The sequence below is a fragment of the Eulemur rufifrons genome, chromosome 7 (assembly GCF_041146395.1).
Source record: "Eulemur rufifrons isolate Redbay chromosome 7, OSU_ERuf_1, whole genome shotgun sequence".
In the NCBI taxonomy this organism is placed as follows: Eukaryota; Metazoa; Chordata; class Mammalia; order Primates; family Lemuridae; genus Eulemur; species Eulemur rufifrons.
The window spans coordinates 55,672,616-55,690,281 of record NC_090989.1 but is presented as its reverse complement, the minus strand read 5'-3'; the positions used below and the strand labels follow the sequence as shown (position 1 = coordinate 55,690,281).

Below are 17,666 nucleotides of genomic sequence, written 5' to 3'. Positions count from 1 at the left end.
CCTGGAAACATTGAGAGTGGGTTTATTTCACCAGAAATGCATCCATTATCATTCTTTTTCTGCCTCTGAACATTTTATTAATTTACTGAAATAAACATACTGGGAGAGAAAAAAATCCCATTACCAATGCCTGTCATGAATCTTGCCAAATGCATCATCCAGTATTGGATGTCACATTACAGTCCAATCCAACGAGTAGAAACATGTTTCAAAAATGGTTTGGGAGTGAGCAATCAATATTAACTTGTTGGATCCTAATGTGTTTTTGTGAACAATTACAAATAGAGCAACTTACTGCGGGGAATTTTTTCTCTAAGGTTATGAATAAAAAATGGCAACTAGTTTATAAACTCTTCTTATTTTTGCGTAAGTAAGAATGTGGGGTTTACACTCTCAGGGAAAAACCATTTGTTGGGCTTTAGAGTCCCTTTCTAGATTTCATTATTTCTAAGGCTATTTTTATGGTAAGAATGGTAAAGAGATGTTTGAGGATAAACGAAGTTTTCAAATGAGGAAGGACAGAAAATGTGATGAATTACAGTAGTTTATATTATTATTAAATTTATTAAAAAGACCAAGATTACACTTGTGTAAATTATAAAGCAAAACTTTTGAGCAATACCCTTTCAATTTCCTAGTTCCTGGACAGAAAGTACTTTGGGTGACCTCTATGCTTCATGCTGATACAAACGATGTCAAGGATTCCTTTTTTAAGAAATTTCTGACATATATAATATTGTAATAACAATTTAAATCAAACAAAGTTCAAAAATTCCAATTAAGTTGGTCATTTCTTTTCACTGTGTATGTGTATGTGTGTTTCTTCCTTGTCCTTGTTCATATGTACTCATCCTTTCAATCAGTAAATAAATATTTGTTGAGCACCTACTGTATACCTGCCACTGTTACAGACATTAGGATATTGCAGTGAGCAAGACAGAAAAAGGTTTAGGTTCTTGTTCTTGTATGTCTTACATTCTAGTATAATTTCAATAAAAAATCAAATACATAAAATAAAAGAAACACTTCAGACAACAGCATTATGCTAAGAATTAAAATATGAGATAATTTATAAATAATCATAGCATAAATTTGACTTGGAGCTCAGCTTTTTCCTATGACATTTTCCAATAAACTTTTGCCCCATTGCTACAAAATTTCTACCCTAAAACCAACAAGTATTGATTAATATATCTATTCAACAATATTTTTTGAGCACTAACTAAATATCAGGCATTATCTTAGGCACTGGGGATACAGGTAAACAAAAAAAGATCTTATAGAATTTACTTGTATTATGGTCTCAAGGATGAAGGATGACAAACAACCAGTGCGGGTAAAGTAAGGCATTTTCAGTGGCGTTTGTTACAAACAACTCAATTTTATGTTAATATCATATGGTATAAATGTAAATCTCTTAAGTATGGACTTTCATCCTCAGTCTGATTAATGTTTTTATTCTTAATATATATTTGATTGGTAAAAACTTCCCAGCTCAAACCTTATTCTATATAATGAGATTAATTGGCTTGGTTAGTAACATTATGGCTATTGTTTTGACTGGTTTCATAAAATTTCATTGAGTTATTACCTTACCTGATTCCACATTCTCTTATCATTGGCCATATTTTTCTTTAACACCTCCTCACTCCTACTCATATACACGGATTTGGGGTTATTATAAATAACACCATAAATATTTTCTCCTTGTCCCATACCTCGTATCTCCATCAAAAGCAAATGCCATCCTGAATGTTGTGTTTATTATTCACTTATGTAGCTTAAAAATCTCTATCACATATGATGCCTAAACCATATGGTGTTTGGATATACTTGTTTTTAAATTTTATTAAAAATATCACATCATATGTTGTCACCTGATATTCACTTTTTGACTCAACACAATATTATTAAGATTCATTCATGTTGTTGTATGTGGCTGTCATCTACTCATTTTTCATTGCTCTATATTATATGAATATACTACAATTTATCTATCTTCCTGACTATGGCCATTTAGATTATTTAAAATTTTTGCTATATCAACAGTATTTCTTAATATTTGTGTACATTTTCCTGTAAACATGTACTAATTATGGGGGAGGCATATATCTAGGAATAGAATTGTTGGATTCCAAGTATGCACATGTTCATCTTGCCAAAGTATGGTGAAAAGTGATGATACCAATTTATACTACCACCAGCGACATTTAAGAAATTATGTTGATAGGATGTTGTATAAATCCTATCCAAAGTTTGGCAACCAGACTTTTTAATTTTCAATAATTGATTTCATGTAAAATGGTTTTCTGATTCTAGTCATTTACATTTCTTGATTACTAGAGAAACTGAGCATTTCTTTAGATGTTTCCAGATACTTGTGTTTCATATATTGTGATGTGCCCTTTTTGTTCATTTTCTATTTTTTTTGTCTTTTTTGTTATTGATTTGTAGGCATTTTTTATATATTCTTGATATAAAATTTTTTCAATTATATATTCTTGATCCTTTTAAAAATTATGTGTATAGCAAATGTCTTCACCCAGATTATAGCTTACTTTTTGTTTTAGTAATACTTTCTTTAAGATATCATTTGACAAACACAGGTTTCTTAATTTTATTCTAATTTTTAAATCTTTTTTATGGTTAGTACCATAAGCCTCTTTTGGCTTATGGTGAAGCCCTTCTTCCCTACTCCAAAGCAAAAAGAAATTCACTTTTATTTTATTACATATTTTAATGTTTTTCTTTTGACATAAATATCTTACACTGCATAGAGTTTATTTTTGTGTATTGTGCAAGGCAGGGGTACGTTTTAATGCTTTTTTCTATGATTATAAAACAGATCTGAACTTAGATCCGTTTTGTTCACAAATGTATTCCCAGCACCTACAACAATGCTTTTTAAACATGATAGATGCTTTGTGAATATTTGTTAATGATTATGAACAAAGCACATAGGTGTTCTTCAATATATGGGTTGGATGAATAAACGGGGCCCAGAGGACTCCCAGGGACCCATTGTTATACTCAACATTTTCTGGTGTCTGTCCCACCGGAGGTCCAGGAGTAGTCGAAGCCTTGCGTAGTCACATTGGAATTGCTTGCTGAAAGACAAAATTATTTTCAGAATAAACGATCACTATTTATAGATCCATTTGCTGAACAGCCCCTTCTTTTCACAGTAATCTGCTATGCCTTTCACAGACGCCTAAGTTTAATTTATTTGTGGATCTCTTTTTATGCTTCTCCTTTGAATAGTGCCTTTTCAGTTCTTTGGGTACTTGAGTTCACAAGTATCTATTATATTATTAAGATATATATTACAAGAAATATGTTAAATTATAGAGGGTCATTCACTGACTATTGATGAAAGCGTGTCTTGAATTAAAGATTATGATTAATCCAAATCTGAGGTCCAAATCTGGAACCTGAGGTTTATCAAAGAGATAAAATAAATAATGCTACAAAGAATGATATTATACACATTCTGTTTTGCTCTTTATTTCCTAAGGATAGCTTCTCAGCAGTGAGATGACTGAGCCAGTTGGTATAAAAGACTTCTTATGGTTTTAAATGTACAACTTTGGAATTGCTTTCCAAAAGGACACTTACATTTACTTTTTGTGGCAAAGAGCCTAGCAGTTCAGAGTTCTGGATGCCTGTGTGGCGCCCAGCAGCCTCTTTCTTTTTCGCTCTAGCCACCTTCCTTGCCACTTCCCCACTACACTGATCTTTGTCTTCTGCCACTAAGAGGCAGTGTATTTCCTTTTCAGCTCCCGTCCATACCTGCTAAAACAGCGCCCTCAGACTCTGCAGTTAGTGGGCCAGATTAAAAGTAATAATAAAACCATCTGTGTACCTCACATCGGGCTCCCTCTTTGCATTTTCATTGGTGATATGCATAGTTTGGGTAGTTTGCTCTTTCCCCAGATATACTCACAGCTTGCTCTTTCAGCTTCATTGATTATATCATTGCTCAAATATCACCTCCCTTGGTAAGACCTTTCAAGACCACTCCATTTAAAATAGTAACCCACCTCTGCCCTTGATTCTGTCTCCCTCCACCACTTGGCTCCCTCCATATTACTTATCTTACTTATCACCACTTGTCTGTCTCCCCTTCACCAGAATTTGGAACTTAGATCTGTTTTGTTCACAAATGTATTCTCAGCAGCTACGACCATGCTTTAAACGTGATAAATGCTTTGTTAATGCTTGTGAATGATTATGAACAAAGCACACAGATGTTGTTCAATATATGGGTTGGATGAATAAATGTAGCCCAGAGGACTCCAAGGAACCCATGGTTATACTCAACGTTTTTTGGCATCTGTCCCACTGGAGGCCCGGGAGTTGAAGTCTTGGGTAGTCACATTGGAATTGCTTGCTGAAAGACAAAATTATTTTCAGAATCCAACTTTTTTAGAAAGCTCTAATTTAACTTTGCTTTGATACACTGAATTTTTAATCTATGTGACTTTGGGGAAATCTGAAATTGAAAATATGCTTCCCTATGCAGGAACACTAGCTGGCACATTAAGCAAAAGCAGTGTAGTTTATGTTTAATGCCAACTTGTCATTGATTTGCTTTCTTTTTCTCTTCTTGTCAACAAAGATCACTGAGAGTATTAGGAAGATTTCTTTAATGTTGCCTTAAAATCCCTTTACAAATGAAAGGTACAATATAATAACAAATCACCAAACCTTATTTTTAAGATTACAGGGATTGTCATATAAATATATTGTCACTACAGAGTAACTTAAAACCAAAATATCAACATCAAATGAAAAATATAACCTTTGCCCAAACCTCAACATTATAGAAGCTGTAGTAAAACCTGTGCATGTTGTCTCCTTTGAATTATAGGAGGAAAGCCTTTTTGTACTTACTTTGAGGTGTGGTGTTTCTTGGTGTACTCATATCTACAAGGGCCTTTGAAAATGTAGCTGGATACCCTATTTTGAAAACAAAATTCCCAAATTGTTACAGATATTTACATTCACGTGTTTATGCCACTAGATTTGACAAGAGCAAGGATTATTAGCGTTAGAAAGAATCTTAGTGAATACATAGTCTAATAGCCTTATTTTATAAATGCTGAAACTGAATCCAAAAGATACATGCTTGTGGTTACATAACTGATATTTAACATCATTTCTTTGCTATTAATCAAGTTCTCCTAACTCCAAATGTATTATATTCACATTTTCCAAATAAATTGTTTTAATATCTACTGTGTGCCAGACTCTATTCTACATGCTGGGGATATGGCAATAGACAATGAAGACAGGATATCTGCTCTCATGAAACTTACCTTATAGTGAATTTTCACAATAGTTTGTAACATTTTTACACACTAAATATGATTTCATGTTTACTTCAATGGTTAGCTTGCAGAGTCATCTTCGTCTTCATAATCCATCATTTCCCATTCTCTTCCTTCCCCTCTACCATCAAAAATGAAAGACTAGTTCATATTCCTTTGAAAAATATCTCTGGAGATGAAGCAAGGTAGATTAAAGAAAAAAAATATCCAAACACTCTAGCGAAATCGTGTTTATGTCTCTTGGAAAGACAAATTTTTATATAATATATTTGTGTGTATTTGTTGTTCCAAAACGTATTTAAGATGCCTTACAGGACAGGCGCAGTGGCTCACGCCTATAATCCTAGCACTCTGGGAGACCAAGGCAGGAGGATCATTTGAGGTCAGGAGTTCGAGACCAGCCTGAGCAAGAATGAGACCCCGTCTCTACTAAAAATAGAAAGAAATTAGCTAGGCAACTAAAGATATATAGAAAAAATTATCCAGGCCTGGTGGCACATGCCTGTAGTCCCAGCTACTCGGGAGGCTGAGGCAGAAGGATTGCTTGAGCCCAGGAGTTTGAGGTTGCTGTGAGCTGGGCTGACGCAACAGCACTCTAGCCCGGGCAATAGAGTGAGACTCTGTCTCAAAAACAAACAAACAAAAAACCAAACAAACAAACAAAAAAATAAGATGCCTCACAGAAATAAGTAATACAAGAAGATAAAAGCAGTGGACAGAAAGGGAAAATAAGAACAAGGAAAATGTAGCTAGAAAGAATATGGTGAGTCCTGTTGAAACCAGAGTGGGGATAGTACACAAAGTGCAATTCTTGATGTCCTGTACTTTTAGTAGATGTAAGCCCCACATTTGATCTGAACTTTATAGTAGTAAATGCTAAGAAATAAAGATTATAGGTCTGTTATTGATGGACATCATAAGATAAAAGCAGTCAATTTTCAGGAGAAACGGCTATTCTTTTTATTGTAATTGAAAAGAAATTTTTCTCCAGATCTTTATAAAAAGAATGTATATATTTTCAATCCCTGAGATTCTTTCTTCTGTTTGACAATTGCAAAGATGTGGAAACAACTCAAGTGCCATTCAATCCATGAGTGGATTAATAAAATGGGGTATATGTATACCATGGAGTTCTACTCAGCCACAAAAAACAAAGGCAATTTAGCACCTCTTGTATTATCCTGGATAGAGCTGGAGCCCATTCTACTAAGTGAAGTATCATAAGAATGGAAAAACAAGAACAACACGTACTCACCATCAAATTGGTATTAACTGATCAATACTTATGTGCACATATAGTACTAACATTTATCGGGTGTCGGGCAGATGGGAGCGGGGAGGAGGGGATGGGTATATACACACCTAATGGGTGTGGTGTGCACCATTTGGGGGATGGACACACTTGAAGCTCTGACTCGGGTGGGGCAAAGGCAATATACATAATCTAAACATTTGTACCCCCGTAATATGTTGAAATAAAAAAGAAAAAAAAAGAATGTATATAATATGTAAAATATCCTCAACAATATCCTACAGTATGATAGTCAGTATGTTCATTCATGCTCAAGCTTTAGCTATTAATAGTAATGAATAGCATCCCAACTTCCCGGGTTACCTCAATTCTGGGAAAAGTCACGCCTTAAATAGAGAACAGAGGTAATCAACTCAAATAAATAAATTGGCATTGTGGTTTACACATCTACAAGTGGTTCACATCCAGAGATGATCAACAATAATTATATCTGCAATGCAGGCTACCAATGAACTCCAATGAGATGCTATACCATGGCTCCATGATTAAAAGAGCCTACATATAAAGTACTTAAAAGAATGTCTGGCATGTGGCCAATGCTAAAAAGTATATCTTAGAAGCTGTAATACAAGTCATCTGGAGTTTAGTTCAGGTGTTGATAATACGAGCACGTTCTAGCAACACGCCACTTAAATCTCCCCATGGGTTCCACAGCTGTCCCATTTCCCTTGGTCTTTCTAGAAAGAGGTTGATGTAAGGTAACCAACCTTTTCTTCCCCAGACTCGCCCAAGCCAAGTACTACATTCCAAAGGATTGTACCAGACAGGGGCTAATTGTCAGGGGTGAAGAGAATGACAAACAGTTGACTGGAGCGGTAGCTTTATGGTGAAATAGTAACGTCTCACTGGCAGAGTCACCAGTGAGAATTCTCCTCCTCTGTCACCCCACTAAGCCACCAGTACCAGATTCTTGTGCAGTAATTATAACTCCTGTAATGCCTCCCACCATTCATCAAAGGCTCTACTGAGAGAAAAAGTGCACAAGACTTCCTGCCTAGAGAATACATGATACGATGCATTTGTAGACTAAGCCTAGAGTGCCCGAAACAGAAAGCCTCTTACAGCCTCTGCCTCTCTCCCTCCGTCAACTTTCAGCTTCTTGTCATAAGGCTACCCAGCCTTCAAGCCATAACCAGATGTCCTTTTTCTTTAAGGAGCCTGTCTCTCTTTTCTTTTTGGTGCGGGGAGCCTGTTTCCTGCTATCAATTCTAACTCATACTAGACAATCACAGTCTAATACTTGGGCTGGGGGAGGGATCAGCCATCGTTCCCTTGCTGTGAGAATGTTGCTGGGGCTGTGCTCCACCACGCCCTCTAGAGGAGGGCCCAGGCAGTCTCTGCATTAAGGGCAGCTGCACTTCTGGACAACTGGTTTGTCATTTTGAGTAACCTATTGATCACAGAGTGAATTTGAATTTTATTTCTCTCATTGAGTTGGCTTTACCTTTGTTTCTCTCTGCAGCAATTTATTCAGTTAATTCTTTTTAAATTTTTGTGTTGTTGTGTATTTTTAAAGTTACCTCATATCCTTTCTGGGACAAGACAATGTAAAAAATGCTTAGAGGAAAATAAACAACCAGTCACAGGTCATCTTTGGACACTGTGAGATACTGAAAGTTATGATGTGCTCTTCCTAATTAAAAGAGAAAGATGGTTCTTTCTTCCTCCCTCCCCTGTCGTCTCTCTCACTTTGAGAACTGACATCCAAAAGTAGTTACTCAGAGACTTAGTAAGTAAAAGTAAAGGAATGATTTTAACAGTCATGATATGCTAACAATGGTCATGATGATGATGGAAAAGAACTAGGAAACAAACATTAGAGAACTTCATATTTATTTGCAAGCCATACTACCATTGTGTAGAAATCTCAGTCTAATAAGCAACTGCCAGCAGTTTTAAAATCTCTTTTAAAAATATATCTTTTAAAATATCTCTTGCCTTCAACAAACAGACATTTCCCCTAGCCCGTTGGGTCTCCACACTGGGTGCTGACACTGACTGGGGCCGTGTGATTTAATTCTGGCAGGAATCATCAGAATCCTGATGCAGTATAACTTGACTGGGAATTTCATTTATATTAAAATGATTGATTAAATGCTCTAGTCTGGAGGTCAGAAAATAATGCGACATAAATTCTTTCTCAAGGTTTACTGCAGGGGAAGAATTCATTCATTCGATTCCAACTAACATGTTCAAGGACCATGTTGCCGGAGGGACATGACTCATGCTGCCTTAATTCCTGTGTTACTGTGTCTCTACCCCCAGGTAGACATCTGTGTTGCTTTACCCTCCTTCTCACAGGCAGGACTGTGGAGTTCACTGAGGGCTGAGTACTGCCAACGGCTGGGAACAAAAGGATCAATGATGCCTAGACTCTACCCCCAGGGAACAGGAGGTTATTTCAGTTTTATTGGTTTTTAGCTGAATTTTTTTTAGGAGTTTGCCTGAAGGTCTGAATCAACTTGCACAGGTTATTGAAAGACTGATCCCTTTACTATGGGGCCTTATTCATCACATAGAAGTCAGAGTTGAAGCCACTTAGAGAACTATGTAGTTCCTAGATGAATTAAATCCACCCCCTCCCTCCCACTTTACAACATAGTTCAAGGTGAAGGCCTCTTCACTGCCCATGACCTGACCTCTAACAATCTGCACATCATCCTCTCTTGCTACTCCCTGCATACATTCTTTTATTTGTTCAACCAACATTTGGGAGCCTCTGTCTTCCAGGCATTGTGCTTGGCATTGGGAATACTGCTTCCCTGCAGTTTAAGTTCACAGAGAAGCTGAACTTCAACCAGAGAATCACATATGCCAGTCCAAATGCAAGAACACATGAATGGGGAGGATGGCCCAGCTGGAGTCCCAGGAAGGCTTTCCTGAGGAATGTAATGGGCTAACAGGGCCAGGGGAGGGGAGTGGGAGCTTTCAGGCAGGGGCATAGCCAGTGCAAAGGCCCTGCGTGTGGTCTCACACACCGTGAGTTAGTGATAGTCACATCTGGCACCTGTCCATTCTAGGGCTGGGTCTTTGCAGACCCGCAGGAGTGTTTGTTCTGGCTGGGGCTGCCTGTCTCTGCACATCCAAGACATCTGCAGCAGCAGGAGAACAGTGGTCAAACTGTGGCACGCTGGTGCAGCAACACTGCTTATCTCTCAGTTTTGTTTTCAAAAGAAACTCCTTCCTAGAACCTGACCTGGAGATTCTGTAACTATAAGAGAACATGTCTGACTGTCTCTTGATACCAAGTATGACATTTTAAAAGAATTTCATTTGCATTCCTCTTAGACAAGTTTTTGAAAGATTCGTATTGATCATGTGTTTCAGCATGTGAATAAGACAGCTTGCTTTGTGTTTTTTCTGTTTCAAGGCTAAGTTATACTTCACAACACAGCAAAACCTCTTCAATATTCAATAGTAGATTCTGTGCTATGCATACTATGTAGGCAAGTGATATCCCCAAGCCAGCAATAGAGAGTTGCTTGCTTTGTTTGCTGGTTGTTTATTCCTTCCTCAATGTGACTGTTTATTGTTATTAAATCTTGCAAGTATCCAGAGATACATTATAATGACCCTTGTTTCCAGGAAAGAAGAAGGAGCTTAGGAGTAAACTCTACTTCATACAACATGTCTTGTTGATAATAATTCAGAAATGATCATGAGGTTTGATGAGGAGTTTTGAAACCTTCTTAGTCCATTTCTACGTTAACTCTTAAAAAAAAGTTTTTCACTAAAATGAAAAACCACCCTTTTATACTATCACTAGAAATTCAATTAAGTCAGAAGACAGCACCAGTCAGTGCAGAGTTGAATGGAGGAGACAGAAACACGTTCTAGAAGAGCTAATTCTGAATTAGCAGAACCAAATCTCTTAATCCATACTCTTGCTCATCTTCCCAGGGACTGACCATCTAACTGCTGGAGAAGAGGGAGGCAGGCAAAGGCTAGGGGTCCCATGGCTAGTTAACTTTTGGAAATACAGAAATATTTTCCAAACTATTTAGCTTTTAAAGACAATTTAGTATGGACCTACTATGTGCCAAACGAAAGAGACAGGTGAATGAATGGTTGCGACGTGGGATAAGTGAAGGGCATAAAGGATAAAACAGAAACTTAAAAAAAAAAAAGACAGAATGATTTGATCATTATTTCTCCCTTCAAGGAATTAAAAAATACAAATAAAGATCTTGATTCATTTTGAGATTGATGTTTGCTTCTCAGGGTATCTTTTTGATTCAGGCATCCCTTCTCAGGTGGGACCTTGTGGGTCTTAGCTGAATAGTTGCTCTTCATGCATTTTCACATTTGCTACTCAATAGTATCCATATGAACTAGATAACATTCCTCCCCTTTTTAAGATAAGCACACAGTGTCAGAGAGGTGAAATGCCTTGCCCCAGACTACAGAGTTGGTAGGTGGCAGAGACAAGAACTGAACGCAAGCCTGTTTGACACTGAAGACAACACTCATTCCATTCTGCTGGCTTATAAAGTGTGGCTAGCCTTGCTGCAGCACTTGGCATCACAGCCAGGGCCTGGGCCCGGAAGAGCCCACTCTTGGCCCCCCTAGCACACAACCACCAGGAACAGAAGGCCTCTGAGAGTCCCTCCCTTTGCCTGGCTCCCATCAGGACCTCTCAGCTTCCTGTCGTAAGGCCACCCAGCCCTCAAGATGTCTTTTTCTTTAGGGAGCCTTCTTTGGCCAATGCTTTTAGAACTCCGTGTTTCATTTTCTGCCTATCACACTGTTGCCAAGCACTGCAGCTTTCTGTGGATTATCTCAGTGGGTAAACTATCACCTCATCATGTTTGCTTCATTTTCGCTGAATTTATTTTAACTCTGCATTTTGATGGATAGTGCAGAGCAGAATTTTCAAATGGAATTCCTGGAGGGGGAATCAGATGAGGTCTCAAAGGTTACGAACCATATTACAAGGCAAGATGAGGCTCACTTTGAAAGCAGGGTCCTGCCACCCGTGAAGGGCACATGAGATAGTGTGGGGTGTGGCCTGGCAGCTCTGTCCATGGACCTCACAGCTGTAGGAGGGGTGGAAGCAGCCTGGGGGAGGATTTCTTTGGAGAGAGTTATCCGGATCCTGTGAATTTGGCCCCCATGGGGGAAGGGAAGAGAATCGACTCCTCGCCTCAGCCCAAGTGAAGCGTGGTTTCCAGAGAGCCACTCAGAGCTCTTGGCCTGTCTGCCCTAGAGTTTAGCACAAAGGGAACAGGTGCCTGACTCAGGCTGAAGAGGCTATTAGGAGTCCATGGTTGATCAGCAGCTCTGAACAGAGAATAAAGACAGGGCCACACTGCAGAAGAGGAGCCTTCCCCCAAATAGTAGGCAGAGGTGCATATTTTCCCAGACAAAATAGGATGCCGTGAAAAGACTTTTACTTAGGAAGAATACCGAGAGGAGCAAAGAAGCCACTAGAGGAGCTGATCTCCAGAAGTTGAGAGGCTGCAGGTTGGAAGTGAGCGGAAGACCAGAAGAGAGGTGTGGCCTGCACCAAGGATAGGGCAGCCACAGTACAGGCAGGGATTTCTGAGAAATCTGCCAAAGTGCCCATGAGGTCAAGATGGCAATTTTTATTGTCCTCCTCCAGGGGGCACCTAAATCAGATTACAGCAGCCTGTGGGCTTTCCTTACCTACAGCTCCCTTTTCTCCCTGCCCCATGTCCCCCAAAGTGGGGGGCCAAGCCAGCAACTAGGAATAGAGGGGAGGATGGAGCCAGGCCAGGGAACCACAGACATCCCCCACCTTCCCACGCCCACCTCACACAGACCAGCCTCCCCACGCTTCGGGGAGAGGAGAGGAAGGAAGTTTTGGACTGAATTAACTTTTAGAAGTTTTGACATTACATTTGACAAGACTTTTTAATTATTGACACAAGTCTGTTCTTGTGGCTGAAAAGGACCAGACAACATTAATTATATGAAAGTCACCAAAAAAGTCAAGTAATCTGTCTGAAATTTCTTTCAGAGGCCCAGAAGAACTTATTCAATAGAGCAAAAAAAAAAAATTAATTTTTTTGCTAACTTACCCAGTCTAGCTTATTTAATCGACCAAGTACAAAGGTAAAAGTTATTTGTAAGTTTGAACTGCTGCTTGATTGATCAGACTCAATTATCTAAATACTTTGCCTTATTCCTGTGTAAAACTGTACCTGAAAATTTAACTTATTTTCTCAAATAGCAATATTTTCTCTTGGCCTTCCACTCCATCACCACAGCATTCATCAGCGTTGCAGAAACTCAGACTTATCTCCCTAGACTCCTTGACAAACGTGTAATTGCTCTCCATCAATCCGCCTGCAGCACAGAGAGCCTTTAGAAACAGCAGTGACATTAACTGGAGAGTTGCACTTAAGAGAACACAGGCCATCACCCACATCTAAACACATTCGAATCAGCCTCATCAATCCTCACGGTCAGGATAAGGTGGACATGACCTTCAGCCCAGCATGAAGGAGACATGCGGTGGGGAATTCTCATCTCCGCACAAAACTGTTTTCACGTGGGAAGCAGATTGTTTGGGACACGTGCTGACTGAGTTGGTAAGAGGAACGTGTATTGCGGGATAACTGGTCCAGAAAGGATTCCAAGACTCCCTTGCGGAAGATGATAGCAGGACAGGGCTCATCATGCATCATGTGACAAGCCTGTAGACACTCAATAATTGTGAAATAAACTGAAAAATAGGTCATCTGATAGCTTTCCCCCCGAGGAACCTCACCCAAAGGGGAAAAACTGAATAAACAAATATCCAAAGTAAACCAGTCATCAAGAAGGCTAACCTTGACTTATGGGTGACAGGTATGAAACAAAATTAGAAAATTTTCAACAATCTGTAACGTGTACCCCAGATGAAAGCTGATGAAAAAGATACAATGAACAGAATTTCCTAGGATTCAAGGGAGAGTATTGGAGATTTTATGGATTCTGTAGACTCATACCTACAATAAGAATTTTATAATAGTAGTGTTGATGAAGGAGGGGTAATGAATGAGAGTCCTTTATTCTGATTTATTTCCTACTGGGAAAATGTTAGTTTCACTCTTGGAGGCTGCATTTCTCAGGAAAGCACTGGTCGAGAGAAGGGAGAGATTAATATAGGCATAGCTGTCATGGGTGACCTTTCCACAGGAGCTATAATAGCTTCACACTAGCAGGGATTTATTCAGTGTCTAAAGACGTTTCCTGAGCACCAGCTATGTACTGTCAGAGGCAGTAGGACTCCAGATCTGAAGTCTGACTGTCTGGGTTCCATCCCGGCTCTTCTACTTTCTGCATGACTGTGGGTAAGTTACTTAACTTCTTTGTACTTCAGTGCCTGCATCTGTAAAGTGCAATAATAATAGTACCTAAGCTATTGCGTTGTTGGGAGGGTTAAATGAGATAATAGACTTGCTAATTTAGGACAGTCCAGGCACATTGGAGGCACTCAGTAAATATTAATATTATTTATTGCTTAGTATTATAATACAATCATGATATTTGGTAAAAAAAAAATTAAGTAATTGTTAGGAAAACAAATTGGAAGGCACTTATATGATAGCCTAAAAACCTTTTCACTATATTCCATATTTAGGCAGACAATCCCGGTGAGTTTTCTGTCACAGTACTCTCCACTGCTCCCTGTGCCCATCCTAGTTCAGACCATCATCAATCTAAATCACTCTAAATCTATCGCACATCATTTGTCTTCTTGCTCGCTGCTCTTGCTGCTATCACTTACTATACCACAGCTTCTGTTTTACTCACATTGTCCCACATGTTAAACAAGCCAAAGTGGGTAAAACAGCCCCAATCCATAGCCCATTAATTGAAGCTCGCTTCATCTGGTTCCACCTCACCTAGTCAACCTTGCAGCCCTCTCCACAGCAAGCAATGGCAGCCCTCCTCCTGCTTGTCTTCTCACATCCTGCACTCATTTTATTTCATTCGTTTGTTTAAGACAATAATCTGAAGATCCATCTCCTGAGTTTCTTCCACCCGAGTTAAAATTTCCTTCCAGATCCCCTGTGCAGACTTCCTTGATTCCACTCCTCTGTCCCCAGCACTCAATGAATTTCTTATGTTTCAGTACCCAGGTACATGTGATAAAGGCAGAAACTACTGATCAGCAACTGAGGTGGCCTGCTGGCACTTGAAGACAGGCATGGCATGACTAGCAAAAGGGTCAGAAGTTGCTGCCACAAACAAATCACCAGTGTCTTCTCGCTGCCTTGCAGACTCTCTCTGGGATCCCCCTCTTAACTTTAGAACCTAATATCCTGACCTCCCTCTTCTGCTCTGCTTCCTCCAAATCTCATCATTGTCTTCCAGGTTGATCTCCTGCCCATTTCTGACATGCTTACTCATAAATCACTAGTTTTGTTGCATCCCCTGGGCAGCTGCTTCCTTTCGACTGTGCTCCTCAATGTCCGATCACCCACTGGCCGAGGATCAGTTGTGTCCACCGAGGGATCTGGCCAAGGGTTAGTGTCAGACTGGACCTGGTATTTTACTCCAAGTATTTAGAGGTAGACAGATCCAGAGGTTCTACTGTTAGGACTAGCTGAGTTATTAGAAAGGGCTTAATATTAAAATTAACATGATCATGCCTAAGGGTCATGTGCAGACATAAAAATAGGAGGAAGGGCCAAAGGGACTGTGGCCTGGTGGGCGGTAAATGGGAGGCAAGGCAAGTGGGTCACACAGGATTGCACGCTCCGTGCAGCAAGAGCTCGGCCTGTCTTGCTCGACACGGGATCCCGGCACCACCACCACCCCCACCCTCCCAAATCCCTGGCACTCAGTATTTATTTGTTGAATGAATAAATGTCTTAGATGATTGCCACAACCGGGGTTGGCATTTCTGAGGCCTATTCCCTCAGGCTACATAACTAGTAGCCAGGTCATAGCAGTCAATTGAAAGGCACAGGGCTCTCTTGTCAGGGCAACAGAAGCCCCGCCCTAGATTTGTCAGGTGTCTCTGATTGTTCCATGGGGGCTTGTCTCATCTTGCTGCTTGCCTTGTCAGCCTCCTGTCTTTTCCTAGAACAGCGCTGGGCATGCAGCTGGGATTTAGCAAACACAAATTGGTTCTGGTTGAATTGAGCCATGCTTCCCTGGGTAACTCTTGCAGCTTGTTATGAGTTATAAAGTTCTCCTCTGCTAGTTAAGGAATATTGCTTTCGTGACCTCCTACATTTGTTTAAAAAGCATCCTTTCATTGAGGGAAAAAAAATAAGAAATAGATGCTTGCAGCCAGATATGCAGCTTAATAATTATAACTGAATTATGAAGTTCATCACATCGTAGAATTTGGAATGAAACCATAGCCTTTGAAGTTGGTTTCCATGACATGCTCCATCTTGCTCGCTTGCTTAAAAGGCCATGCGAAAGTGAAGGCTACCAGCTTCTGAGGCAGTGAATCATCCTGTAATTTCACAATTACCCTCCAGTTTGCTAAGACAAAATTTGGATTTTTCAGTAATAATTCAGAGATTATTCTAAGAAGATAAGTTTTATTTAGATATAATCAGCCATTGATTTAACATGTTTTTTTTTTTTTTGACATACAAAAATCAGACAGAAAATCGTTCTGCAGAAAATCTATTGTTACCATCTTGACAGAGGTCCAGATTTGATTTTGTAAAGTAAGAGATACCTACTCTAATTACACCTCAGCCTTGAACTAAAACAGGGTATTTCAACCTCAGCATTTTGGACCAGATAATTCTGTTGAGAGGGCTGCTCTGTCCCAGTTTTACTATGTTTAGCAGCATTCCTGGTGCTACCCACTAGGTGCCAGTAGCACCCTCCCACCCTCATTGCGACCACTAAAAATGTCTCCAGACACTGCCAAATGTCCTCTGGGGGGCAAAATCACCTTGGTTAAGAAGTACTGATCTAAAACAGTTTTCAAATCCAATGCAGTGGGATCTTATTTTAAAATGGTCTTTTGATTCTCCAGAAACTTCCCAACTATATCATCTTAGTGTGACAGTAGATTGGGTAACATTTTTCCCTCTTTTTCAACAAATATATTTACTTGGCTGTGCTTTCTTTCCTTCTTTAATATTAGGCCTATATTAAATTAAGGGCTCCTTAAGGGTGGCAACTGTGCTCTCTCTTGCTCTGAATTTCTGCACAGAAGTAAGAATTTGGTCTCACATAAGCGCTTAATGTATGCAGATTAACTCCATAAAAATTCAAATAGAAGAAATTTATATCTGCTTTTAACTAGTAGAATGTAAATCCCGTGAAGGCTTTTTTTTTTTTTTTCTTTCAGTTTTGTTCATTGTTGTATTTCCAGAATCTATAAGAGTATTCATACATAGCAGATGCTCGATAAATATTTGGTGAATGAATTATATCACTTTCATTCTAAAAAAAATATTTAATGGGGTCCCTGATTCATTTCCTAAAAAATAACATTTAGAGTCCTTAAGCTGGGGCTTAAGGCTTTCTTTATTTTTTTAATTGTCTATGGCATTTTTATAATAGAAAAACAAGTGTCCATTAATATGGTATTGGTTACATAAATTATAGCAGATCTATGCAGCTGTTAAAATAAAAGAGGAATGCACTTTACGTACTGATATGGAAAGATTGGCCAAGATATTATTGTTAAATAAAAATAAGTAAAAAACAATGAATATTGTATGCTACCATTTTTGTAAAAGAGGAGGAGATGGAATATATGTACACTAAATGTACAATATTCACTCCCATGAAAATGAAATATCACTTGAAGTATACACATTAATTACAGTGGTTGTCAAGGCTCCCTTGAGTCTTCATTTTCCAATCTACATCCCTGCTTCTCTGATACAGAGTCCTACCTCTTTGACCCAAGCTTATCTATGATGTTTTCTCAAGTGCCCATGAACATCCTTGTTAATGCACAACTGCTCACTTTATTTTCTCTGTTTAAAGTGTTCTTACAAGCTCGCCACGGTGTCAAATAAATACAATACACACTTCAAAGATCAGGTTAGTTCATCTCTCTTAGGCAACATTTTCTGACCTCATGAACT

The 17,666-nt window shown here is 39.1% G+C and overlaps 1 protein-coding gene across 2 annotated transcripts in view; it reads right to left on the bottom strand.

The window, feature by feature from the left end:
- CD96 (CD96 molecule) overlaps window positions 1-17,666 on the bottom strand; it is a 91,152-nt gene that overhangs the window by 22,379 nt on the left and 51,107 nt on the right. For both annotated transcript variants that reach the window (XM_069472586.1, XM_069472587.1), the window contains exons 9-10: window positions 4,894-4,959; window positions 3,036-3,107 (exon numbers count right to left, since the gene is read on the bottom strand). In XM_069472586.1, coding sequence (XP_069328687.1) covers window positions 3,036-3,107; window positions 4,894-4,959 — 138 coding nt within the window. The remainder of the gene's footprint in view (window positions 1-3,035; window positions 3,108-4,893; window positions 4,960-17,666) is intronic.